General features: G+C 54.9%; 9 protein-coding genes across 9 annotated transcripts; 4 read left to right on the forward strand and 5 right to left on the reverse strand.

Annotated features, from left to right (window-relative positions):
• On the reverse strand, positions 1–902 carry BDY24DRAFT_170634 (uncharacterized protein). Its single transcript, XM_076636250.1, has one exon. It carries the CDS (start codon positions 663–665, stop codon positions 105–107), a length of 561 nt encoding a protein of 186 aa, XP_076493790.1. The 5' UTR covers positions 666–902; the 3' UTR covers positions 1–104.
• Positions 865–2097, reverse strand: BDY24DRAFT_170590 (uncharacterized protein). The gene is made up of 4 exons (XM_076636248.1): positions 1976–2097; positions 1312–1899; positions 1138–1230; positions 865–1042 (listed from the first exon to the last, which is right to left on the reverse strand). The coding sequence occupies exons 1-4, from the start codon at positions 1977–1979 to the stop codon at positions 957–959; spliced, it is 771 nt and encodes a 256-aa protein (XP_076493791.1). The 5' UTR covers positions 1980–2097; the 3' UTR covers positions 865–956.
• A 24-nt stretch (positions 2098–2121) lies between these two features.
• RPA135 (DNA-directed RNA polymerase I core subunit RPA135) lies at positions 2122–7417 on the forward strand. Its single transcript, XM_076641736.1, has 15 exons — positions 2122–2513; positions 2595–2680; positions 2798–2917; positions 3027–3640; positions 3721–3926; positions 4003–4251; positions 4374–5026; positions 5150–5218; positions 5305–5755; positions 5844–6129; positions 6223–6265; positions 6349–6534; positions 6613–6946; positions 7048–7094; positions 7196–7417. The coding sequence occupies exons 1-15, from the start codon at positions 2183–2185 to the stop codon at positions 7214–7216; spliced, it is 3696 nt and encodes a 1231-aa protein (XP_076493792.1). The 5' UTR covers positions 2122–2182; the 3' UTR covers positions 7217–7417.
• An 825-nt stretch (positions 7418–8242) lies between these two features.
• Positions 8243–9775, reverse strand: BDY24DRAFT_443800 (uncharacterized protein; the record flags this gene model as incomplete). The annotated part of the gene is made up of 6 exons (XM_076644800.1): positions 8243–8302; positions 8620–8638; positions 8767–8906; positions 9039–9167; positions 9542–9655; positions 9733–9775. Coding segments are annotated over 6 exons (504 nt in total), but the record flags the coding sequence as incomplete, so codon positions are not given.
• Positions 9776–10448: 673 nt separating this feature from the next.
• BDY24DRAFT_417727 (cupredoxin domain-containing protein) lies at positions 10449–11935 on the reverse strand (the record flags this gene model as incomplete). The annotated part of the gene is made up of 10 exons (XM_076643762.1): positions 10449–10521; positions 10604–10700; positions 10783–10873; positions 10956–10999; positions 11066–11083; positions 11157–11210; positions 11282–11407; positions 11482–11550; positions 11689–11694; positions 11836–11935. The coding sequence occupies 10 exons, from the start codon at positions 11933–11935 to the stop codon at positions 10449–10451; spliced, it is 678 nt and encodes a 225-aa protein (XP_076493794.1).
• Positions 11936–12393: 458 nt separating this feature from the next.
• Positions 12394–17210, reverse strand: BDY24DRAFT_170677 (calcium-transporting ATPase). Its single transcript, XM_076636251.1, has 19 exons — positions 17136–17210; positions 16948–17056; positions 16542–16774; positions 16128–16400; positions 15795–16052; positions 15600–15721; positions 15452–15533; positions 15191–15379; positions 14541–15120; positions 14229–14455; positions 14035–14144; positions 13848–13958; positions 13708–13771; positions 13460–13614; positions 13271–13340; positions 13090–13195; positions 12866–13011; positions 12687–12788; positions 12394–12603 (listed from the first exon to the last, which is right to left on the reverse strand). The coding sequence occupies exons 1-19, from the start codon at positions 17145–17147 to the stop codon at positions 12562–12564; spliced, it is 2991 nt and encodes a 996-aa protein (XP_076493795.1). The 5' UTR covers positions 17148–17210; the 3' UTR covers positions 12394–12561.
• A 398-nt stretch (positions 17211–17608) lies between these two features.
• Positions 17609–19282, forward strand: BDY24DRAFT_398802 (GLTP domain-containing protein). The gene is made up of 7 exons (XM_076641737.1): positions 17609–17694; positions 17976–18057; positions 18403–18461; positions 18566–18690; positions 18804–18939; positions 19014–19080; positions 19149–19282. The coding sequence occupies exons 1-7, from the start codon at positions 17659–17661 to the stop codon at positions 19244–19246; spliced, it is 603 nt and encodes a 200-aa protein (XP_076493796.1). The 5' UTR covers positions 17609–17658; the 3' UTR covers positions 19247–19282.
• Positions 19283–21440: 2158 nt separating this feature from the next.
• Positions 21441–22587, forward strand: BDY24DRAFT_170710 (uncharacterized protein). Its single transcript, XM_076636252.1, has one exon. It carries the CDS (start codon positions 21484–21486, stop codon positions 22546–22548), a length of 1065 nt encoding a protein of 354 aa, XP_076493797.1. The 5' UTR covers positions 21441–21483; the 3' UTR covers positions 22549–22587.
• Positions 22588–23166: 579 nt separating this feature from the next.
• On the forward strand, positions 23167–24924 carry BDY24DRAFT_398806 (uncharacterized protein). Its single transcript, XM_076641738.1, has 2 exons — positions 23167–24403; positions 24476–24924. The coding sequence occupies exons 1-2, from the start codon at positions 23400–23402 to the stop codon at positions 24495–24497; spliced, it is 1026 nt and encodes a 341-aa protein (XP_076493798.1). The 5' UTR covers positions 23167–23399; the 3' UTR covers positions 24498–24924.
• Positions 24925–25104: the final 180 nt, after the last annotated feature.

Consider the following 25104-nt stretch of genomic DNA (forward strand, 5'->3'; position numbering starts at 1 on the left):
AACACAACCAACGAGAAAGGTCAGCCCTCGAACGTCGAGCTCACCACCCCCTCCCTTCCCTTCCTCCTCGACCCCGAGAACCGAAACGATGCATATGAGAGTACTCACCCAGCCTTCTCATCATCCGGTACCCCTCCAGCAGCAAGCAAGCTCTCCCTGATGGCCTCTTCCAACCCCGCATCCCTCGAGTTCATCGTCGACCTCTTCTTTGGACTCTTGAGCTGCTTACTCGGCGGAGGACTCTGCGACGACGACGGAGGGATGGGAGACAGTTGACGATGGTTGGGTCCATGGTGAGTCGACGACGAGGAGACCTGTCTCTTGTGGGATTTGGGAGGTGGAGGATGAGAGGACGAGGACGAGGAAGTAGGAGCCGGATGGGACGAGGAGGAGGCTGATGTTGAAGAAGGGTTCGCGACGGCTTTGCCTGCTGCTGCTGCTGCTCCAGTCCCAGCTCCAGCTCCAGGCTTCCTCGGAGGGAAAGCGAGAGGTCGATGCGAAGTGTTGGAAGGTGGTGCTGTAGTCGACGACGACGAGGAAGCTGCTGCTGTTGTCGAAGGGTGAGGGTTGGAAGCTGGTTTGGCTCGATGCGACCTCGATCTCCTAGCCTGCCCTCCTCGATCCGATTCCGAGTCCGACTCTCGTCCCGACGTGATGGGAGGCATGTTGGGGAGGTCGTGCGTCCATCGTTTCGATTGGTTTGGAGGAACGTTGTCGTCTGGGTTGAGGCGATGGAGGTCGTTGGCGGAGGGAGGGAGGAAGATGCTGCATAGGAGGAGGAAGGCGAAGAGAGGTGGAGGGAGAAGAAGGGAAGAACGAGATGGTTAGTTGGAGCTCGAGAGCGAAGAGTCGGGAGGTGAGAGTGGATGGTGGACGGTGGAGGTGTTGAAATCGCCAAAAGGCGAGCTAGCGAGGGAAGGAAGAAGCAGGACGAGGGAGGAAGGAAGGAGGGAAACTCACCCTCCGCGACCTCTCGACGTCGACTTCATCCATTTCTTGAGAGCAACGTGCAAATCTGCTCTACACTTCTCACAGAAGTACTCTGTAGATACCCAAGCAACATAAAACACATGAGCTTTCGCTCTCGTCGACGGAACGACGGAACGGATGAGCTCGAAACGTTCGAGAGGAGCTTACCGTCAGGCGTCTCCTCCTCGGTGGGGATTCCGACGCAGGCTCCGTGCTGCCAGACGTTGCAGGTGTCGCATTGGATCATCATGTCGTCGGATTCTGGAGGAGCATAGGAAGAAGGAAGAAAGTGTTAGTTCGGAGAGGAAGATTTGAGAGGTAGAAGAAGGAAAGAGAGCCCACCTGTGATGCCGCACACGCAACGAGTTACATCTGCTTCCTCCTCGTCGCTCCCTTCGTCCTCCTCGTCCTCCTCGTCGTCTTGAGGCTTCTCTCCATCCACCGAGGGCTCGTCGACTTCCATCTCTACATCCTCCTGAGGTTCCGAAGTGACGACGACCGAAGGAGGAGGTGGAGGAGGACGCCGTTCTTCCCCTTCCTCCTCCTCGTGCTCCTCCTCCACCTCTCCTGCTGCTAGACTCTTTGAACCATCGACCTCCTCGTCCTTGACTTCCGCATCCTGTATAGATTCGAGTTCTGTCGTCTTGGAAGTCGGTGTTGATTCTGCTTCCTCCGTCTCGACAGCGTCCATCATCTTCTCAGCGTTGTGTTCTCCCGAGCTCTTCTTTCGACTCCCTGCTCGATCCTTCTTGCCGAGGTTGGAGAGGGACTGGGTGTACATGGCGTGAGCGATGGCGTTGGCGGATTTAGGGGAGGTTCCTCCGTCAGGATGGGAGGAGGAGGAGGAAGAAGAAGTGGAAGGGATTCCAGAGGGAGGAAGGGAAGGTCGACTGGAACGGGTGGATCGAGGAGGAGGAGGAGGAGGGGAAGCTGAGAGAGAGAGGAGAAGAGAGTCAGCTTGGGAGATCGTTTGGGAGAAGATATTATATGTATGTTGTGAGCTCACCCATGATGGCTTCAAGAGAGAGGGAGAGGGGGAAGAGTAATCGACTGGAAGAAAGGGAGAGAATGGGTGTTGGAGGGAGAGAAGGGAGAGCTCGCGTCGACCGTCGCTGTGCGGTGAAATCGAATCGACCTCATTTTCTCAAGTTCCTCCTCCTTTTTGACCTTCAACTTCTTCCTCTCCTCCCCCTCCCTTTCCTCCTCTCCCGAGATGTCTGTCTCAGGCTCTCCTCCTCCCGCTCCTGCCGTCGCAGGTCCTTCCTTTCGTGAACCTATCAAAACTCCTCTCCGACCCGAAACGGTCTCGTTCTCCTCCCAGTCCTTCCACACCCTGACTCGAGAAGCCGCCTTCCTTCACCCTCCCACCAACAAATCCGACATCCCAGCCCTCGACGAACTCGTAGCACCTCACATCGAATCCTTCAACGCTCTCCTAGAGGATCCAGTAACGGGCAAAGGTCTCCTCGCTTTGGCGGTGGACGACATTGCTGCCAAAGTCGTGTTTGATGGGAAGAAGCCAGGGCAGGGGAACAGGTTGAGCAGTGAGTCTCTTCTCGCCTTCTCTCGGTAGGTATAGTAGAGCTTCGAGCTCATTCTTTTCATCGTCTTGCTCGTACTTCTAGTTCGTATATCGGACGTCTCCATCGGTCGACCTTTGGTTCCTGACAAGGATAAGACGGCGAAGGAGCGAAGAGTCTTCCCTTCAGAGGTGAGCTTCGAATTTCCCTTCCCTCTGTCAGCTTGAACCTTTCTTCTTTCTTCGAGAGCTCATTCTTTTCCTCCCTTCTTTCTCTTTCTCCTTTCTGCTCGATTCTTTCGTGTACAGGCTCGAGAGCGTCTGACGACCTACAAGTCCAAGATGACGGCTCGAATTCGTTGGTCCGTCAACGAAGGTCCAGAGCACGAGGAGACTCGCGAGTTGGGTTACCTTCCCGTCATGGTTCGAGTGAGTCTACGCCTTCCCTTTCCTTCTTCAGCTTCAGTCTACTCTCTACTAGACGATCTAGCCTTCGAGAGCTGACTGTTCTGTTTTCTCATCGCTTCTTCTCTCTCAGTCCTCCCGCTGCAACCTCAAAGGCGCCTCCGCCTCCGCCCTCATCGCCGCTCACGAAGAGTCGACTTCCTTCGGAGGCTACTTCATCGTCAACGGAAACGAAAAGATCATCCGATTCCTCATCCTCCCCCGTCGTCACCACGTCATCTCCCTCCTTCGTCCCTCCTTCGCCAAACGAGGGCCAGGGTACACCGCGTTCGGAACCCAGATTCGATGCGTCCGAAAGGATCAAACCTCCGTCACCAACACCTTGCACTACCTCTCCACCGGTGGAGCCACCCTCAGGTTCTCGTGGAGGAAGAACGAGTTCATGATTCCGCTCATGTTGATCCTCAAGGCGTTGACGTCGGCGAGCGATCTGGAGATCTTCGAAGGGTTGGTTCAAGGGGATACCGAGAACACGTTCTTGACGGATCGAGTCGAGTTGCTGCTGAGGGGTTTCAAGAACTATGGGTTGAGGACGGGGAAGCAGTGCTTGGAGTACTTGGGATCGAAGTTCAAGGTCGTGTTGGGAGTGCCGGAGGATTGGTCGGACGAGGTCGTCGGAGGGTGGTTGCTCGAGCGAGTCGTGTTGGTTCATCTGCCGGATCCCAGAGATAAGTTTAGGATGTTGTTGTGAGTTTCAGTCTTTCTTCTTTCCTTTATTTCCTTCCTCGAGCTGACTTCGAGGCGTTCGTTCGTTCGCTCGTTCTCAGGTTCATGCTTCGAAAGCTCTACTCCCTCGTCTCCTCCGAATCCTGCCCCGACAACCCCGATTCTCCTCAGCACCAGGAAGTCCTCCTCCCCGGGTTCCTCTACAACATGATCATCAAGGAGAAGCTGGACGAGGCCGTAGGAGCCGTTCGAGCTCAGATCGCTCAGGACGTGAGGCGAGACGTCGCTGGAGTGGATTTCTTCGACAGTGAGCTTTCCTTTCCTTCCCTTTCCTTTCTTTTCGAAAAAAACTCGAGCTGATCGTTTCGTTTCGTTCGTTTCAGATCGATACATCAACAAGACGATGCAAAAGATCAACTTCGACGTCGGACAGAAGATGTCGTACTTCCTCGCGACCGGAAACCTCGTCTCTCCCTCGGGACTCGATCTTCAGCAGACGACGGGGTACACCATCGTCGCCGAGAAGCTCAACTTCTACCGATACCTCAGTCATTTCCGATGCATCCATCGAGGAGCCTTCTTCGCCGAGCTCAAGACGACCACCGTTCGAAAGCTGCTTCCCGAGTCTTGGGGTTCGTCTCTCTCTCTCTCTCTCTCCTCTTCCCTTTTCTCGACCTTCGCTCTTTCTTCGAAGGAAAATCGTTTCGCTGACCTTCTCTCCTCTCTCGTTTATTCTTTCTTCGACGATGAACAGGATTCCTCTGTCCCGTCCACACCCCCGACGGAACTCCCTGTGGACTCCTCAACCATCTCTCCCACACCTGCAAGATCGTCACCCAAACCCTCCCCGTCACTCACCTCCCCAACCTCCTCGCCTCCCTCGGAATGTCCCAAACCTTCGCCACCACCTCCATCGACGGTCGTCGCTCCCTCGTCGTCCAACTCGACGGGAAGATCATCGGATGGGCCACCCCTCAACTCTGCCTTCGACTCGCTCACGCCCTCCGACTCTGGAAGACCACCAAGCAGAACGACGTTCCTCTCGACCTCGAAATCGGCTACGTCCCTCCTTCTAAGGGAGGTCAGTACCCTGGACTGTACCTCTTCGCGTCGAGATCGAGGATGATGCGACCCGTGAGGTACCTCGAGAACGGGAAGGTCGATCACGTCGGGACGTTCGAGCAGGTGTACATGGAGATTGCTTGCACGGATGCGGAGCTGGAGGAGCTGCCGGAGGATGAGAGGAAGGGGGGGAAGGCGGTGGTGGTAGGGAGGGGAGGAGCCGTTCCTGGAGTGGCTGGGTACAGGCAGAGTCACGTCGAGTTGGATCCGACGAGCATGTTGAGTGTGATTGCCAACTTGACGCCGTTCTCGGACTTCAATCAGTCGCCGAGGAATATGTACCAGGTGGGTTTTCGATCTTTTCGACGCGTTTTTGGGTGCTGGGAGGAGGAAGGAGAGGATGAAAGGGAACGAGAGCTGACCTTCGTTTTCTTTTCTTCGCTCGTGCTTTTCTTCCCTCCCTCTCAGTGCCAGATGGGAAAGCAGTCTATGGGAACTCCTTCGACAGCTATCAGTCGTCGTACGGACAACAAGATGGTGAGCTTTCCCTCTCGTTCGTTTCTCGTCGAAGTCTCGAGCTCGAATGCTGACCTCTCCTCTTCCTCCTCTCCCTCCTCCTCAAGTACCGACTCCAAACCGGTCAAACCCCCATCGTCCGACCCGAGCTTCACAACAAGTACGGAATGGATCTCTTCCCCAACGGGTTCAACGCCGTCGTCGCCGTCATCTCCTACACGGGGTACGACATGGAGGACGCCATGATCCTGAACAAGTCGGCTCACGAACGAGGCTTCGGATTCGGAACCGTCTACAAGTCCTCGATCATCGACCTTCAGGAGACGAGAGGAGCTGCCAAGTCTGGACCTGCGAGGAGTCACTTTGGAATGGGGAGGGACGTCAAGCCCGATGCGACGCAGAGGGAGACGGTCGATTCGGACGGGTACCCTCTGATCGGAGCGAGGTTGGAACCGGGGATGCCTTACGCCGCTCACATCGACGATACGTCCGGGAAGACGGTGTTCCACAAGTACAAGGGAGACGAGATCGCTTACGTTGATGAGGTTCGAATCCTTGGTGAGTCGCTCGAGTTCTCGTTTCTCGACGCGTCCTTTCTCTCTCGTGTCGCTGACTCCTCTCTCCTTCGCCTCTCTCTTTCTCGCAGGAAACGACTCCGGAGACGCCGAGTGCCAGAAGATCCACATCAAGATCCGAATCCCTCGTTCGCCCACCATCGGAGACAAGTTCTCGTCCCGTCACGGACAGAAGGGAGTGTGCTCCCAAAAGTGGCCCGCCGTCGACATGCCCTTCTCCGAGAGCGGGATGCAACCCGACATCATCATCAACCCTCACGCTTTCCCTTCGAGGATGACCATTGGGATGTTCGTCGAGTCGATGGCTGGGAAGGCGGGAGCGATGCACGGGTTGGCGCAGGATGGAACGCCGTTCAAGTGAGTTTTTTTGGGGGAGAGACGCGTCTCTTCTTCCCTTTTCGCCTCTTCTTTCTTACTGACGAGATTTCCTCCTTGATTTGTGCCTCGTAGGTACTCGGACGACGATACTCCTATCGACTTCTTCGGAGAGCAGGTTCGTTTTCCTTTCTCCCTTCCCTCGTCGAAGCTCGTCAGAATCTAACCTCTCCTCCTTTCCTTTTCGTCTCGTCTTCGCAGCTCCTCGCCTCCGGCTACAACTACCATGGATCCGAGCCCATGTACTCTGGAATCACCGGACAGGAGTTCTCAGCCGACATCTACCTCGGAGTCGTCTACTACCAACGTCTTCGACACATGGTCAACGACAAGTTCCAAGTTCGAACGACCGGTCCCGTCGATCCTCTCACCAGGCAGCCTATCAAGGTTCGTTCTCTTCTCTCTTTCCTTCTTCTTTCGAAACCTCTCCCCTAACCTTCGTTTTGCTGCTTTGCTTTCGTTCAGGGTCGTAAACGAGCCGGAGGAATCCGATTCGGAGAGATGGAACGAGACGCTCTCCTCGCCCACGGAACGTCCTTCCTCCTCCAGGATCGACTCATGAACTGCTCCGACTACTCGACCGCCTGGGTTTGCAGGACCTGTGGATCGATGATCTCCCTCGGATACGACACCTCGAGCTCGATGGGGAGGACCGGAGGAGGAGAGTACTGCAGGGTTTGCAGGGCGGAGGGAGAGGACGCGAAGAACGAGGCGGACGTGAAGATGGCGGTGCCGAGGACGAGTGTGGTGAAGAGTGGGGTGGGGAAGGGGAACGACATGGACGTTATTGCTGTGCCTTGTGAGTTTTGGGATTTCGGTTCGGGGTTGAAGCTTGGGTTTGGACGCGTTCGAGAGAAGGGACGGAACTGACCTTTTTCTACTCGTTTTCCTCCTTCGCAGACGTCTTCCGGTACCTCGCCGCTGAGATGGCTTGCATGGGTATCAAGGTACGTTCCTATATCCCTCTCTACCTCCATCTCAACGCTCCCTCTTCGCTTTTGCTGACCTCTCTCTCTCTCTCGTTCCTCTCTCTCTTCCCTTTCCACAGATCTCCGTCGCCGTCCACTAGATCATCTTCTTCGCCTTCTATCTTTATCTTCTCGTTTCTGGCTATGTAGTAGAACCTCCTTATCACTATTTGCTCCTTCGTTTCTCCCTCTTTCGGTCTCTTGCTTCTCTCCTTTTGCTCTCTCTCACGTCTGCTCCACGCTTTTCTTTCTTCTTCAACTTTATATCAACTCAATCGCATGGTCTTCAGGATCTCTCTTTCCTAATGTGCGACAATCTCGAAAAGAAGGAAACGTCTCGACGAAGAGGAGGCGACGAGACCGTCGACGCGTCGAGCGAGTTCCGTCCTCGACTCTCGGTCCTCCTCTTCGCTCCCTGGGCAAAACCCTTCCACATGCACCCAACTCGCAGATTTTGAACCCACCCTGAAACTTCAAACAGCTCTAATAAATCCAGAAAAGTCTCTCAGGCTGAACTTCCAGAATCTGCTCGGCGAGCGAGGCCTTTTTCCCCCTGAGCTCATGCTCCTTCTCTCCTTCCTTCCCTCCAACCACATCTCTCTCCAAACCCACAACTTACATCACCACCTACGAAAACCCAATCAAAGATGTCCCCAATCGTGAGTAGACCTCTCGCTACTCATCTTCCCTCGAACCGACGAGTCGACTGACGCACCTCTCCTCCCTCATCTTCTCTTCTCTCGCTCTCTCTCGCCACAGAACTTCGCCGACTCTTCTGAGCCTACTCAGAACGCTTGCGGAAACCCTGCGTGAGTCCATCCACGCCTCTTCTACTATCTCTGACTGGGAGGGAGACGTCAGGGAGGAGAGGGAGGAGGGAGGGAAGAGGCTCGAGCTCACCGAATCATGCTCCTTCCTTCCCTTCACGAAACTGACTCGTTTCCTTCTTTCTTTCTTTCGGTACACTGTTCCAGATGCACCTGCGCTGCTGGAGAATGCACCTGCGAAGCTGGAAAGTGCGGGTGCGGACAGTGAGCCGTTGAGGAAACGAAATCTCGTCTCGACGTTCTGGAGCGAGGAAAGGAGAGAGAGGAGGGAAGGGCTCTGTAGCGAGTAGGGAGATTTTTTTAGTTGATGATGACCTTTAACGACGATTCCTGTGTTCCTGTTCTGAAAGGCTTGTAGATCTGAGGGTAAGGAAGAAGAAGAGGGAGGGAAGATGAGGAGAGGACGAAGTCATTTTGGCGGAGCGAGAGCGGAACGGATGGATCTCCCTCTCTTGCTGGAGTCGAAGGAAGGAGGGAAGTGAGTGGTCGTAAGAGTTCATGAGATCGTGAATAGATACCCAAAGAGTCTAGTTGAGATAGATTTGGGGTGGAAAGAGCGAAGAAGACAGGGGCGGAGGGCGAGTGAACAGCGAGGGAGGAGGCGAGATCGAGCTCAACCTTCCTCCTCCTCCCCCTTGCTTTTGATCCTCCTGAAATCTACCTGGTGCATCGGTCACATCGTTGACATTGGTCGGCCTGTATGAAGCAAAGCGCAAAGATCAGCTCGAGGTAAAATGCGCTCTTCTGCTCTCGTTTAAGGATGAGTGAACGACGAGCGAAGAGAGGAGGGAGGGAGGGAGGGAGGAGGAAAGATGCGAGCTCACACAACAGCCGAAACAACATATATAGCCGCACCAGTTCCAGCACGAGTACCCATCTGAGAGCTTCACGTTCCTTCCAGGAGGATCTCCTCTTGAGCGAGGTTGCGCTCTGGGAGGAGGAAGTGGTGGGGACGAAAGAGGGCCTGGGAGGAAGAACAAAAGAAGGAGGACCGACGATCAGCGATTCAGGTTCCTCAAGCAGTCCCACTAGTGAGCTGGGAAGCAAGGCCGAAGTTGGGCGAGAGCTCTAAAGGTGTGAATATCTCAGAACTCACTCATGGAAGCTCGAGGGAGAGGTTGCGTCGCCTTGAGCTCGAGATCAAAGCTCATGCGAGGAGGGACGATTGAGGAGCGAGAGATTCCTGGTTCCGCTTCTGGACGTGATGGTATATGTTGAGCAGAGGCTCGGGTATAGGAAGGAAATCTGAAAGGAAGGCGTTGGGAGGTTGATGGACGTTGGAGGAAAGGAAGAGGGCCTCACTAGTCTCGTTGTTTCTCACTCGTCGCGCCGTCGCCTTCAGCTCAAAGAGCATCTTTGGGCTTCTACGACGCATTATCTGTATACAATCGCCCTAGGACGACCTATTGGCGATTTTAAGGTAAGAAAAGGGAGCTTGTATCCTATCTCGACGTCGCGCTTCGAGCGCTCCAGCGCTGATGTAGTTCACGAGCCACGAACCCTTAGATTCTTTCTCTAGAAAGCTGTGAAAGTAGAGAAAACAGCAGAAGGTATCAGTTAGAGCTCTCAAGAAGAGATGATGAGGTCTAGGAGGCTCACAGTTGCAGGCGCCACCACACAGAAAACATCCAGCGCCGACTGCCACGTGGGGGTCCTGCCTGAACTCTACTGCGTTGACGTTGTGAGTCTTATCATCAGCAGAATCTGGCGAGGCTGAAAGTAGAGAGGTCGAGGAGGAGTGAGAAGATGAAACGACGAGTCGGTCAAGAGAAAAGAGGGAAGACGCTCACTCGACATCACGTTCTGCGACGGCTGAGTTGTCGTTGGATCCATTTCTAGTCTTGGAGTGGGTCGAGGTCTGACTGAGTAGATGACTGTGGAGGTAAAATAACTGAAAAGAGTCGTGGATCGTTCCTGAAGGTTGAGAAGTGGTTGGACGCGAGCGAGCGAAAAGCAATACCAACATTCTGTATCCGACTCTGGAGAATCAAACCTGTACCAAGGGGCTGATTCTCTGTTCAACGGTACTTGTAGCCCTATCTTCTCTACCCCTCGGGGAGTGTGGAAACTCCGAACAGAGTCCGTTCGAGGCGAAGCCTTCAAGTGAGTCACCAATCTTTCGACGCGTCTCTGCCTCCTCCAGAATTCGTTTACGCTGTCGAATTCGAATTGTATCGTGGTCTCAGTATCTAAAGAGAAGACGCGAGAAGATTTTCCAGTTCTTTCCCAAGCTTCAAGAGCGATTCCTCAGTTCTCTCCTTTGCTAGCCCGAACCCCTCTCCTCCTTTCCCTCCCTCTCCTCCCATTAAGCTGAGCCACGGTCATCAATCGGGCCGAGCCAGCTCAAGAAGACCCAAAAATGAATGACGAAGACAAAAGAGTATATGGTATGCAAGGAGGGTGGGAGTGCTGCTCCTCTTCCAGCAAGTGAAGAAGAGGGAGCGAGCACCGACGAGGCGAGAGAAAGAAACCCGAACGAGAAACAAGACGCGAAGAGCCAATCCTCTTAGAGGAGGGCAATTCCAGCGAAGGCGAGAGGAACTACGAGAAGTATCGACGACAGGGAAGCGAGGGAAGAACTGAGAAGAGAGGAAGGAAGGAAGGTCAATCTCGATCTCGAGAGCGACGCGTCGAAGTGAGGTGAGGGAGAGTTGAACTTACGCTCCACCAGTCGAGGACGCGGTTCCAGCTGCACCGGAGGAGGCAGCAGCGGAGGCGGCAGCCGAGGCAGAAGCGGCTCCCGAGACAACGGCGCCGGCTGGAGGTAGAGAGGGAGAAGAGGAAGAGAACGGTCAGCTTCGAGATCTCGAAGCGGACGGGAAGAACGAGAGCGAACTCACTGGCCGTAGCAGTTCCTCCGAGCGTGGCAGCAGGAGCTCCGGTAGTGACTCCAGTAGTAGTGGCGTTGGCGGTTCCTCCCATAGCAAGGGCCTGGACGATCAAAGAGGAAGAAACGAGGTGGTGAGCACCGAGCTCGAGAAGGTCGAAGAGGAAATGAAACGACGTGACTGACCTTGAAAGCAGCGAAGTTCTTGGGTCCCGTCTCGACGGCGTTGACTGTTGGGAGAGAGGAGAGGTCAGCAAGATCGAGGTATGGAGAGAAGAGGAGCGAACAGAACGTACTGGCTCCGACCATTCCAGCTGAAGAAAGAAACGAAGAGCAGGTCAGTTTCACCGTCGTCTCCAGACCGTCGTCGAGGAAAATGATGCTTACCCTGGCAGTGAGTTCCCTGGGCGCAGTAGAACCACAGAGGAGTCGAGACGGTAACTGAAGAAGGAGAGACGGAAGAGAATCAGCGCCTGTTCTCGAGAGGAAAGCTCGAGCGATGGAAAACGCACCTTCGATGATCATCTTTCGATCAAGAGTGCTGTCGGGGTTAGGAACGTAACCAGAATCGAATCCGACCACGTTGGTAGTAGCGTTCTTCATCAGAGTACAGGGGGAAGCGAAGGTGGACTGGGTGACTGAAAACGAGCGAGGGACGAGGAGAGGTCAGCCGGAGAGTTACGAGGAGGGACAAAGACAGGGAGGGACGAACCGGTGTGGTTCTTGGACTTGAAGTCGAAGATGATGAGATCTCCAATCTGAGCGGTGACGGAAGGAGGATCTAGAGGAGAAAAAGAGGAGGAGGAAGGGGAGGGAAGCAGGTCAGTTTCCTGTTTGGTCTTCCTCTGCCCACTTCTTCCTCCCACATCTCAAAAAGATGTGCTTTGACTCAAGCAGAAAGAGAAAGACGAGAACATACCGTAGACTAGAGAGTAAAAGTGTAGAAAAAAGGAAGCGAAAATTCAGAGAAAAAGGGGTTGAAGCAACGGGGTCAGCTCGTTCCCTCCCTCCCTCCGATCCGTCGTCGTCTCCATCCTCCCACCTCTCGAGCAGAGAAGAAACGTACCCAGTCCAGCGGCTCCTCCAACTGTGATGGTGATGTTGGCGGCAGAGGCTACTCCAGCGAAGGCGAAGAGGGAAGAGAGGATGGCGAGGGGAGCGAGCATCTTGGGAGTAGGAACGGGGAGAGGAAAGAGGGAGGTGGTGAGGGTTGGAAGAGTGAGTAGAAAGAAGTAAGAGGAGCCTGTCCTTGAAGAAGAGAGAGAGAGAGGAAGAGAGAGAGAGCGAAAAGACGAAGAAGAGAGGTGTGTGGTGGTTGGAGGGAAGGAAGAGCAAGAGGGGAGAGTTGGGGAGAGAGCTTTTGGCGACCGAAGGAAGAGAGAAGGGAACAGGGGGTGAAGGGAGGGGACGTGCGAGAGTGTCCTTCTCCTTTCTTCCCTCCCCCCTTCTTTCTTCATCACCGAAACGACGACTCTATAGCAGACGAGTCAAGTCGCATCGTCCTCGAAAGCTATCTCTCCCCTTCGAGGAAGGAAGACCTCTCCTTCCCTTTAAAACGAAGGGCGTGAAACGGCATCAGTTCAGTTTTATCTCTCTTCCCATCTTGAACGCAGCTCTCCTTCGTCAGTCTTGCAGAGACGCGAGTGAGTTATACTTGGACACATGGGATACCCTCTACTACGCTCCTCCGTTTGTTGCTTCTAAGTTCTAATTGAGGCTTCGTCGCGTCGCAGCCCTTCTTTGTTGGGCCCGACTCGTCGACCGATGGACGACGACAACCGGGTTTCCTTGCCTAATCCAGCTTGATCTTGGTTGGAGGGTCGACGAATTTTATCTGTGAGAAGTTGTCAAAGAGACCGAGAGTCAGCGACGAGGGAGATGCGGCAGCGAGGAAGAGATCGAGAGAGGGACACTGACCGAGATGAACTTCAGGACCTCGTCGATGAGGATCACCGGAGCAGAGATGTAGAGGACGGCCTTCCACTCAACCCAGTTCAAGGGGACAACTTGGAAGACGTTCTGTGAAATTCAGGGAGAGGTGAAAGGGTCAGCTCGAGACGAGGTGGGGAAGTGAGTGAACGGCAACGTCAACTCACGGCGAAGAAGGGGACGTAGAGAACGACGAAGTGGATCGCCATCGAAAGGATAACGGCTCCGCAGAGGTACAGGTTCGTCCAGATAGGAAGAACGAGGAGAGACTCGTTCTCACTGAGCGAGTTGCAGGCGTTGAGCATCTCGATGACTGTTCGGCGAGGGAGGGAAGAAGGTTAGTCTTAGACGCGTGCTGAGGGTTTGAACGAAGAGTAGAGAGAGAACGAACCGACGAGGATCGAGAGAGAGACGGTGGTAGCTCTCTGCGAAAGGACGTTGGAGAACATCTCGCATCCGATCAGAGGGAACTTGGTCGAGCATTGATGGAAGTTGGTCTGAGGAGCGAAGAAGGACGAAAGTGAGGGTCAGTCGAGGGACGAAAAAGGCTTCAAAGAGTGTAGAGAACTCACCAACTGGTGGAAGGTGATCTGAGGTCCTCCCTCGTAGAACATGAACCACCAGGCGTATCCGAAGACGGTACTGGAAAAGAGAGACGGAGGGAAAGCAAGATTAGCGAGGAGTTCGAGGTCGAAGAAAGAGCAAGTCAACTCGATGAGTGAGAGTCAGTCCGAGAAGAGGTGTAAAGGAATGCCACTCACGCTCCTCCAACGTAAGCTCCAACGACCAAGTACCGGAAGAAGAGCCATCCGCTGATGAGGGGATCCTTCGAGCTTCTGGGAGGCATTCGCATGATAGCGTGGTCTGGTCGGTTGAATCCAAGAGCAGTGGCGGGAAGTCCATCGGTGACGACGTTCTGAGGAAGACAAGAAGCGTTGGTCAGATCGACGAGAGGAGAGGGCAGGGAAGGGAGGAGGGCGAGAGGGAAAGACGCGGCGTCGAGACTCACGACGAGGAGAAGCTGAGAAGGGATGAGAGCCTCAGGCATGCCGAGAAGGACGGTGAGGAAGATGCTGAAAGAAGGAAAGGAGAATTGCAGGAGTCAGCGAAGAGGGCTAGTACGAACGAACAGTGAGAGGGAAGACTCACGAAACGACCTCCCCGATGTTGGAAGAAATGAGGTATCGAATGAACTGCTTGGTGTTGTTGTAGATCGATCGCCCCTCCTCGATAGCCTTTCCGATGGTAGCGAAGTTGTCGCTAAAGAGAATGAGAGAAAGTCAGGTCAGCTTCGTTCGACGGCGAGAACGAGACGAAAGAGAGAAGAGCCACTCACTTGGCCAAAACCATATCAGCAGCGAGCTTCGCAACGTCGGTTCCAGTTCCCATGGCGATTCCGATGTCGGCAGCAGCAAGAGCTGGAGCGTCGTTGACACCGTCTCCAGTCTGAAGGATCGGAAAGAGGAAGGAAAAAAAGTTAGCGCTCGAAGCTTCGAAGCGACCGGAGCGAGGAAAGGGAAGAAGGCTCACCATAGCGACAACCAAATCCAAGCTCTGGAGAAGATCGACCAACTCGCTCTTGTGAGTAGGCTCGGTCCTGCTGAAAAGGCTAGCCTTCTGGACGGCGACGAGCTTCTCCTCGTGAGTCAAGTTCTCGAACTCCCGTCCAGTGTAGCTCTTGCCAGTCAAATCCTCGTCCTCTCCGAATACTCCAATCATTCGACAGATGGTCTCGGCGGTGTTCTTGTTGTCTCCAGCTGGAGGAAAGGGGAGAAGAAGGCGTGGTCAGTGACGATAAACTTGGATAAACGAGACGCGTCGAAAGTCAATTCTGAAACTCACTGATCACGATCGTTCGTACTCCAGCAGCTCGGCAGTTGGCGATAGCCTCCTTGACCTCAGGACGAGGAGGATCCTGCATTCCAACGAATCCAACGAAGGTCATATCCTTCTCGAAGTTGACGTAGTCGGCCGATGATTCAGAGGAGTAGTGGGAGACGTCCGCGTCCTTCTCGTCGACGTAGGCGAGAGCGAGAGTTCGAAGTCCTTGCCTTCCGTAATCGAGGAGGGTAGCATCGAGTTGAGCTCGGAGGGATGCGCTGATGGGTTGAGGAGCTCCGGTAGGAAGTTGGACGGTCGAGCATCTGTCGAGGATCGACTCGGGAGCTCCCTTGACGAGGAGGAGGGTCGAGGTTCCCTTCCGAGCGAGGACGGACATGCTCTTCCTGTCTCGAGAGAACTCGAAAGTGAGGACTCGGGAGATTCGGGAGGCGTAGTGATCGTTGACGGCGGTGGTTCGAGCGAGAGGGGAAAGGCCAGTGAGGGAGGAGTTGAAAGAGTCGTCGTCCGATCCGAGCTTCTCGACGAGGACTTTCATGGCGGCTTCCGTTGGCTCTCCGACGTTGGAGTAGACTCCAGAGTCCTGCGAGGCGGCGAAACAAGAGGTCAATGAATGAAGAGATGGGGAAAAGAAGAAGAAAACAGCTGCTCACCTCGTTGTAGGCGATTTGAGAGTCGTTGGCAAGGGCGCAAATCTCGACGAGTCGATCCACGGGCGCGGTACGAATATCTCGCTTGGTCGTAGGCTTGCCTCCGAGGGTAGTGACCTCTCCGATAGGAGCGAAGGTAGACCCTCCAACGGAGTACTCCTGGATGGACTTGGAGTCGTCGATGGTGAGGAACTGATGGGAAAAGAGGAAGACGCGATCAGCCACGGTTTCGACCTCGTCAATTGAACGTGCCGCCAGACTCACTCGAGCGACGCTCATCTGGTTGGTAGTAAGAGTTCCAGTCTTGTCCGAGCAGATGACGTTGGTGCAACCGAGAGTTTCGACGCTACAGAAGAGGAGAAGTCAACGGTCAGCTCGAAGAAGAGAGATCGTTCGACGGAGAAGGACTCACGAAGGAAGGTTCCTGACGATAGCTCCGAGCTTGGCCATCTTCTTGGTTCCGAGAGCGAGACAGACAGTAATGACAGCAGCGAGTCCTTCGGGAATGGCAGCGACAGCGAGAGCGACGGCGACCTAGCAAACGAGAAGGAAAGGACGACGTTTAGCAACACATCCGATCTTTCGAAAAGAAGGTGCGAAGACTCACCTTGAGGTAGTAGATAGCGCCCTTCAAAAGTCCTCCGTGCGAAGGGTCGGTGAAGTGTCGGATGTTGATGAGCCAGACGAGGATGCAGATGACTGAGATGACCTTTGCGAGCGAGTCTCCGAACTCGTCGAGCTTCCTCTTGAGAGGAGTTCGTTCGGTGGTAGCAGTGGCGATGGAGTCGTGAATCTGACCGATGGCAGTCCTCTGTCCAGTAAGAACGACGACGGCGAGGGCTGATCCGTTGACGACGGTTGATCCCTATCGTGGCACGAAAGAAACAAGGATCAGCACGAGAGAGAGACGCGTCGAGAAATTCAAGATATCGGGACTTACAGCGAAGAGCATGTTGATCATATCCTGCTTGACAGCCTTCTCATCGGTGACGGGGGCGAGAGTCTTCCTGACGGACATGCTCTCTCCAGTGAGGACGGCCTGGTCGACTCGGAAAGAAGAGCTCGAGAACGAGATCAACCGACAGTCGGCGGGGATCTTGTCTCCAACCGAAACGGTGACGATATCTCCAGGGACGAGGGATGAAGCGTGGATTTTGCTGATTCGGGAGGACCGGAGAACTCGAGTCTCGTCGGGGGAGTACTCTTTAAGAGCCTGTGGAGTAGGATGAAGAGGAGCAAGGAAGCAAAGAGGAGGCAGGGAACGAGGGAGGGCAAAGGTCAGCTCTGTTTTCCTTCCTTCTCTTCTTTTTGCCCGTCTTCCCAGCTGCAACGACGAGGTAAACCAAAAACTCACGTCGATAGCCTTCTCGGCACTGGTCTCCTGCATAACTCCGACGGTAGCGTTGGCGATCAAGATGAGGAGGATAACGACGGGCTCGACGAAGGCTGTCGAAAGGTCCTCAGCGGATTCGAAGAAGGCGAGGACGAAAGATACGACGGCACTTCCGAGGAGGATGAGAACAAGCTGGTCCTCGAACTGGGCGAGGATGAGCTTGAGGATGGAGGTGGGTTCCTCTTCGGGGAGAGCTGGTGGAAGAAAAGGAGGGAGGGGGCGGGAGGAAAAGAGAGGGCATGTCAGCTTGGAGGAAGGGCTGAAGGAAGTTGAGCTTGAGCTTCATGGAAAGAAAGAGCTCCCTCTCATATTCTCCTGAACCTCTGGCAGTAAAACTGCACAGAGAGCTGAGGAAGGGGGTACTTGCCGTTTTTGCCGTAGAGAGCTTCGTTCTGCTCTACTTGCTCGGGAGAGAGACCAGTCTCAGCAGAGGAAGAGTAGAAGGCAAGAGCCTCTTTGGATGAGCGAGTCCATGCCTGGAGAAACAACAAGAGCTCGTTAGCTCCTCTCTTCTGTATTACCACCTCGAAGGGTCGAGCCGTAGGATGTGCTTACCAGGTCGAGCATCTTGAAGGGAGAAAAAACGAAGAAAAGAGGAGTTGGGTGTTGAGGGAGAGTTTCTGAATTTGGGAACCCTCTTCGCTGGCAAACGTCCAGGTGGAGGTCATCGAGAGGACGAGAACCAACGTGGGTCCGACTTTCTATAGATTTTCCGACCGCAAAGCTGAGAGCGAGGGAGCGAGAATCATTTTTCATCTCAAGATGCAGAAAGTCAACAATGGACGCGTCGAAAAATGACGATCTCGCCCTGGCCCTCCCCTCGGCGTTCTCCTTCTCCCCCTCGACGCGTTTCAGAGTCGGAAATTCTTCACTTTGAGGGTCTCTGTGGGGTTCTCAAGCTCCTCGAGATCGACGTTTCTCTGTCTTTTCCAAAAACTGTCAGGATGAGTCTACATAGGAACCTCCCTGACCGCGGGAGGGAGGGGGAAGGAGGGCGCGACGAGCTTGAGATTCGACCTTCCCTTGCAACAACCATCAACCCTTCCCTCCTTTCCTTCTCAACTCATTAATCTCATCCATGTCTTCTCCTCAGTTCTTCCAAACCATCCCAGTTGTTCGTACTCAATCTCTTCACCCGCGGCTCGAAGCCTAGAGCTTCCTTTCTCGATGGACTCTCAGCTCCCCTCCCTTCCCCTCTTGAGATGCATCTCTCTACAACTTCTCTGACTATTCTTTTGCATTTTTCGTCTCACACGCTCCTGCCAACGTTCCTCGCTCCATCCAACAACACCACTCTTGTCTTCCCCATCTCTCGTCTTCGCCGTCCATCGTTTCAACTCTCAATCACCACCCCTCGACCTCGCTCTCCTTCCCCTCCCTTCCTCCGTCCTCTAGAAGTTCCAGGACGTCCCTACCGAGGGAGGAATCGACACCGCCAAGTTCGCTGATGCCGCTGAGGGCTTGGTCAAGATCTTCGGTGAGTTTTGATCTCTTCAAAGCGCTCTACGAGCTTGAAGGCATCAAGGGAGGGAAGAGGAGGAAAGGGTCGAGCTCATCAGGGGAAAGGAGTCGAGCTCTTGGAGGCTCTTGCAAGGTCGAGATCAGAGATTCACCTCCTAGGAGTCTGTTCTAGAGAGGGAAGGCGAGACCTGGATTAGCTGTCGTTGGTTCTGGGTGCTCAGAACTGGTCTGGGAGGGCAACCTCCCTGTTCCTCAATTCTCAGAGCTCACCCCCCGATGCTCTCAACGCGTCCCTCTGTCTTCGTCTGTAGCACGAGCTGACTTTCTTTGTCCTCTCTTCTCTCTTCATTTCTACGAATAGACGTTCTCGGAAACGCTGCTTTCACTCCCGTCAAGAGCGATCTCACTGGAAACATCACCGTTCGTTCATCCACCTCGTCCCTCTCCTCTCCTCCTTTCCTTTTCGACCTTCCGAACCCTCTCGCTGATGCTTCTCTACGCTCTTTTGGTCTTACCCTCAACAGAAAGTCCGTACTCGTCTTGCTGCCCACCCTTCGAGCTCTGCTACCCTCGAGGCTCTCGTCCAGAACGAGGGAAAGCCCGGAGAGAAGGGACGTGTCGCGACCGAGGGTCTTTTGTGGTTGGTTCGGTGAGTTATCTTCTTCCAGGGGATCCAATATCGCTCGTTTCGAGAGTTTCATGATCCGTGAGTAGCCTGTCTTTCTGACAGACCCCTTGTCTCTTTTGTTTGATGGCCCACAGAGGACTCAAGTTCACCTGCCAGGGTCTCCGATCCTCCCTCTCCAACCCTTCTGAAGAGCTCTCCGTCTCGTTCACCACTGCCTACGGAAACACCCTGAAGCAGTACCACTCTTTCCTCGTTCGACCCGTCTTCGCGGTCAGTCGTCTCGTTCCCTTGTCCTTCTTCGAAGGCAACGCTGACCTTCGCGTCCCTCCCCTTCTCGAATACAGCTGGCGATGAAGGCGTGCCCTTACAGGAAAGATTTCTACGCTAAGCTCGGAAGCCCTCAGGCGACTGGTTAGTTTTCCCATCAGCCTCGAGACTGGTTCGCTGCTAATCTCGTTTCTCCTTTCGTTCGTTTGCAGTCGAGGAGGAGCTCGACGCTTGGCTCACCGCTCTCGAGGCCATCATCCAGGCTATCGAAAACTTCTTCGCTTCTGGAAACTGGGCCAAGGGCCTCTAGATATTTCGATCCCATATACGAGATTGTTTAGAAGGATTTCCTGCTGTCCACACCTTGCGAGATTTCAGCCTCAGCTGTCGAGGTTTCGATTCGTTTCGAGCGATCTCCTTCCTTCCAACGACCAGCATCTCTCTGATTCCCGGAAGCTCCAAAGGTGCGAGCAACTCAAGGTTACAAGCCCAGGAATTCCCTCGATGCTATCTGGATGATCAACCAACGAAGTAGGATTACAAGGAGGTCGGATTGGCGTTGTTGAGCTCCGGTGAGCTCGACCTCAAAGAGCTCGTCCTCCCTCGACCTTCCCACCCCCTCCCAGCCGTCCGTTCGCTATTCCGAGTCATCTGAGATGTCTCTATAGCCCCAGAGGACCAGAATGTGCTGATCCAAAGCAGCAGGGGAGGACGTGACGCGCTTGCCTTCGCATCCTCTTCAGTTGATTCATCGTTCAACTTCCTCCTCCTCCCCTGTCTTCCCAAAGAAAAACACTCGCCCTCTTTTCACCTTCACCTCCCTGTCTCCTCCTCTCTTCCACCTCCAACGACTTCTCTTCTACGAACGACCCCACGTCTCACCTAGACACCTACGCTCTCTCAACGACCTTCAGCGAACGAAGGAACGAGACCACACCTTCCTCGCGCCTCTTCCCTCCTCCATCCTCGTTCAACATGCTCGCCTCGCCACCCCTCCTTCCTCTTCTTCTTCTCTCCTTCATATCAGCCGTGAGTAGACCCCTTCTTTACTTATTTGTTCAGCTCATGTATTCATATCTCATCTGACTGACCAGTACGAACCCTCGTCTTTCGCTCGCTCTCCAGATCTCAACCTTCGTCCTCCTGCTCCTCCCCATCCTCCCTTCCCTCTCCTTCCCAATTCTCTTCCCTCGAACTCTCCCTCGATCCTACTACCCTCACCTCGCCGCTCGTCCATCCACTCGAACTTCGACCGTCTCCTCCCTCGTTCACTCGGTCGGAATCGTCTTCGCGGGGACGGAGTTGATCGTGAATACGCTCGCCCTTTGGCAGCAGCTCCTCCTCTTCTCGAACTCAGGGAAGAAGTCAGGACAAGACGATGTCGGAGAAGGGATCAGGATGGGTCTCGCCTTGGTTCTCCGTCCTACCGTTTGGACTTCGGTGGTCATCTTCATCCTCCTCAAGAATCAAAAGCACTCGTCGTCGAACCAGGATCGGTCCTTCTCCTCAATCTCAACCTTATCAACCAAGCGAACCTTCGTCCTCACAGGAGGTATCATCGTCGCCACCGGATTCCTCGTCGCTCTCTTCGCTGGAGTCTCGTCCGCATCGCTCTCCTCGTCGTACGGCGTCGCCCTCGTCGCTGGACTCCTTCTCCTCCTTCTCGGAACGGCTGCGATGGGAGGACTCTTCTTGCAGACTTCGAGGATGGAAAGGAAGTCGAGGAGGACTAGCTCGATCAAGATTGGGCGAGGCGAGAAGGATGCTTTCAGGAAGGGAGAGTGGAAGGCGGAGGAGAAGGCGGTCTTCGTGGAGAAGCCTCAGGAGTTTGGTAGACGAGGAGAGGGATGGGGAGATGGTGCCTCGTGGTGAGTTTACTTTCCTGGTCAAGGCCATCTTCTGTCTTGCTGACTCGTTTCTTGTTTCACTCTTATCAGGCTCTCCTCTCCGACGGCTTCAAACGCGTCTCTCCCAGCCTTCGACCTCTCCCTCACCCCAACCTCCGCTCGAAACTCAGCAGCCAACATCAGCACTTCCCGACCTACAACCCCCTACGGAACTCGAGTACCTTCCCCTCACCCTCAAACTCCCCTCAACCATCCCTCTCGAAACGACTCCCCTACCTCCTGGCTCTCCTCTCCCGACGAGGCTCCTCGAACCATGAGTCCCTTCAGCTTCGACTCCTCCTACCAATCAGCCCGAACTGCCAATATCACCGACGCCTCTCCCGCTTTCCATCAAGCTCCTGGACCTCCCTCTCCTCTTTACTCAACGGATCCTTTCGCTGCCCTCACCCCCGTCGTCGTGCGACCTCCCTCCCGAGTCGTCTCAGGAATCTCCTCAAGGACTTCTTACCTCCCTCTCTCCCCTCCTCCCGCTATCCCTCTCCCACCTACGCCTTCCAGAGTCGCTCAATCCGATGGAAGACCCTCGACCTCCACCGAATTCCGCCCTTCGTTCAGCGATTGGACCCGTCCCTCAACAGCCGATTTCGCTTCGACGGACGCCTTCACTTCCGTCGTCGGATTTGGATCGACTCAGCCGGCGATGGTTGAGATGAAAAAGGAGCCGGAGAGGGTGGTTGGAAGGGAGAGTGAGGATGTGTTGATGACGGATGGTGGACGAAGGAGGGAGGAGAGGTTGAGCGGAGATGAGGAGCTGGGAAGAGCGGGAGTCGCAGAGTTGGACGAAGCGGATTACAGAAGGCTTGTTCGAAGGTCTTGGCTGGGGATTATTTGTGTTGTACTGGCATGGATCGTCTGGGTGAGTGCAGCCTTCTTGACGGTACTTTGCTCGATCTCGAGACTGACGCGTCGTTCCTCTTTCGTCGTTTGTCGGTCCACAGGCTCTCGCGCTTCCCTCGATGCTCGACTGCATCTCCCACCCCACCATCCACGCCAACTCCTCCATGACCATCGCCCTTATCCTTTCCTTCACCCTCTCCTCTCCCATCACCCTCGTCTGCTACCTCCTCTTCCGATCCTCCTCCTTCGCCTCTTCAGCTCCCTCCTCCTACGATACCATCTCCCCTTACAACCACCAACGACGAGCCAACTCCCGTCTCTCCACTCGAACCGTCTCCGGACTCAGCTTCTCCGACGGTCCCGTTCGTCCATCAGTCGATCTCGCACCCCCAGTTACCGAGAGGAAGAACGGAGGGAAAGGATTGCGTCCGTTGACGCTCGTCGGGTCGAACTTGCTCGGTCTCGAAGGAGGATTCCAAGGAAGGTCGCTCTCTCCCAACGAGGAGGGATCCATGGGAGACGTCTGGATCAACAATCGGCAAGCCAAAGGAGAGTCCTCTCGGTTCTCTCGAGCTCTCTCCATGCTCGGACCCAACCCTCCTCTTCACCAACTCCCCTCCTCTCGGATCTCTTACACCAACATGCCCACTCCTCCTCCTCGGGCGGCTTCCCCGGCGTTCTCTTTTGCTTCGTCGGCCAGCTCTCGAGCCTCGGCTTCTCGCCTTTCAGGTCTTCAGGAGGATCCTCAAGAGACATTCGAGAGCTTCAGAACCCGAGCTCAGAGCGCGGCGTCGTCGATCCATCGAGCGACCGTCCAAACTGCTCAACGAGGAACCCGAGCCAGCATGGGGATGGGGAAGCTCGTTGACTTCGTCGAGAGTCCGAGTGCATCGATGACGGAGTTTGGAGGACCTGGTTGGGGAGAGGTGCGAGTCGTCGAGCCTTCTCAAGGTCTTTCGCTGGATTGGATGACGGCCAAGATTCTCCCAAAGTAAGTATCCCTATATTTAACCTTCTCAAACACACCGAGCTGATCATTCGCCTCATCTCTGCAGTCTCGTCCCTTCGATTCGAATCGGAAAGAACGTCCAAGTTCGAGGAGAGGTCAAGATTCGTCCCTCGGCTCAGGAAGTCGCACCTGCTTCTATCCTTCGAACCCGAAGCGCCTACGATCCTCGACCAGAACTGGAGGAGGAAGATCTCGAACTCACTCCCCGACGACCCACTACCATCTACGGATCTACTCGTCACGGTCACTCCACCACCCCTCCTCCCTCCTCGACCAACACCACCCCTCGATCCGATCCTCGAGCCAGGACCTCAGGAGCCGAGGCTCCCACTCCCTCACACGGTCGATCGTCTTCCATCGAGGTCAAGGGGTTCTCGTCCTTCTTCAACTCTCCCTCCGTCCAGGCTTCCACTCCCGTTCGATCAGCAACGCAACGCGTCCGAGCTCGACCCACCTCCTCGGACGACAACCGAACCCACAAGGCTCACTTCTCGCTTCCTCCCGTCGTCGGGGGTCGTCCTTGGGGAGAGGAGGTCCGACAAGCTCTGGATCGATTCGGAGGAGGACCTCGAGGAAGCCTCAGGAGCAGACGTTCGTACTCGGTGGTCGACGTTCAGGACGACGACGACCTGTCGTTCCTCCCTCCCTCCGTTCGTCGTTCGACCTTCGGAGCCGCCGACCTACCACTCGACTCCGTCTCCGAGGATGAGATGGGTGGAGGAGAGGACGAGGAGGAGGAGGAGGAGGAGGAGCTCTCAGCCGACGACTTTGAGTTTGGGTTGGACGGGTTCGGAGATCTCGAGGTCGTCTCCTACGAGGACGAATGCTCGCACGTCATGATCAACACCATCCCTTACCAGAACCAGAACGAATCGGCTCCTACCACCGCCGGACTCAACTCCTCAGGAAGAATGTCTCAGGAGCTCGACGACCTTCTCGCCGAAATGGAAGTCGTCGGGTCTCGCTCTCGTCGTTCCTTCTCGGGTCCAGGAGACGCCAGCCTCCCTCGAACGGTATCCCCTCCTCATGACTCCTTCGAAGAGCGCTCCCATCTCCATGAGTCCTACCAGCAGCAACTCGCTCAGTCAACGGTCCCGACTCACGTCCGTCAACCGTCGGAACACGACTTCGAAGCCGGATCCCCTCGTCCTCACTTCCAACCCACCCTCACTCTTCATCGAAATGCCTCCCTCGCCTCGACCACCACCTCCTTCAGCACCATGTCCTCTCCCTCCCCGTCTCCCGTCGCTCATCGAAGCACAAACCACACCCACGGAGGATCCCTCGTGCTCAAAACCATCGCAGAGGCAGGAGGAGGACGACGAACTCAATCCTCCTCTCTCTCGATGCTCCAGCCAAGATCTACCACCATTCGAGCCGAACCCAACTCCGTCCTCTCCGCTTCAGCACCTACCCCTACCTCCTCCGCTCTCAGGCCTCTCGCTCTCCTCCAGCAGCCCAAACAAACCTCGCTTTCCAACTCGATGATCACCAAGTCCAACGCGCCGACGTCCAAAGAAACCGCTCCCGTTCGAGCTCTCCTCGGAGAGACCGACGAGAACTTCGATCCTTCGAGCTCCGAGAGGACCACCAACCTTCCCAGGGAGTCCAAGCCGAGTAGCGTGAGGTGGAGTGGGGTGGGAGAGAAGATGAGCGCGACGAGTTTGACGTTTGGAGGAGGATCGAGGACTGGGGTCGTTGCTGGACCTGCTTGGTGAGTCCATTGAATCCACGCGTCTTGATTCTTACTCGGTACTGACTTCTGGCTTCTGTGTCTGTTCTCCAGGTCCGCACGACCCATCCGCTGATCTTAGACGCGTCGGGTCAACCAACACCATATGCCTTCCCCTCTCTTTCTTTCTTCTTATCTTTAACTACGAACAGACTCCTTCTCATCTCGTCTCGTCTCTTTTCTCTCCAAGCTCAAACAAACATCTCTAGCTAGCTACCTTCTCAAACACATGCCCTCTTTCCCTTTCTTTCGTTTTTGGCCCGTCTCCATCTCGTTCTCGTTCTCGTGATTCCTTTCCGTTTCTTTACGCCTTAAGCCCCCTCAAGACCAGTTCCCCCTCTTCGCTCGTAATTTCTCTCCCAGCACTTGTGCTCTCTTCAGAAGTTCAGCTCTCGTAGACCGATTTTTGCTCTCCCTCTTCTCGTTCGACCGGTTCGTCTTTGTTTTTGATTTCATTGGCTTGCCTTTTCTCTTCCAATTTCACAGCTAGACTTTGATCCCCCTTCTTTTCACTAGGACTAGTTTCCTCGTCTCGTCTCCTTCGTTTCTAAGCTTTGATCTCAGCTCCCTTTCGTCTTTCGTTCCCTCGGCTCGACGCCCTTCTTTCTTCCTTCTTCAGAGGCCAGCTCTCTCTCCCCTTTTTCACTTTGTTTGTCGCTCGTCTAGCTAGCCTCGAGACGCTT

Source organism: Mrakia frigida (genome assembly GCF_051309035.1).
Source record: "Mrakia frigida strain ATCC 22029 unplaced genomic scaffold BDY24scaffold_31, whole genome shotgun sequence".
Lineage (NCBI taxonomy): Eukaryota > Fungi > Basidiomycota > Tremellomycetes > Cystofilobasidiales > Mrakiaceae > Mrakia > Mrakia frigida.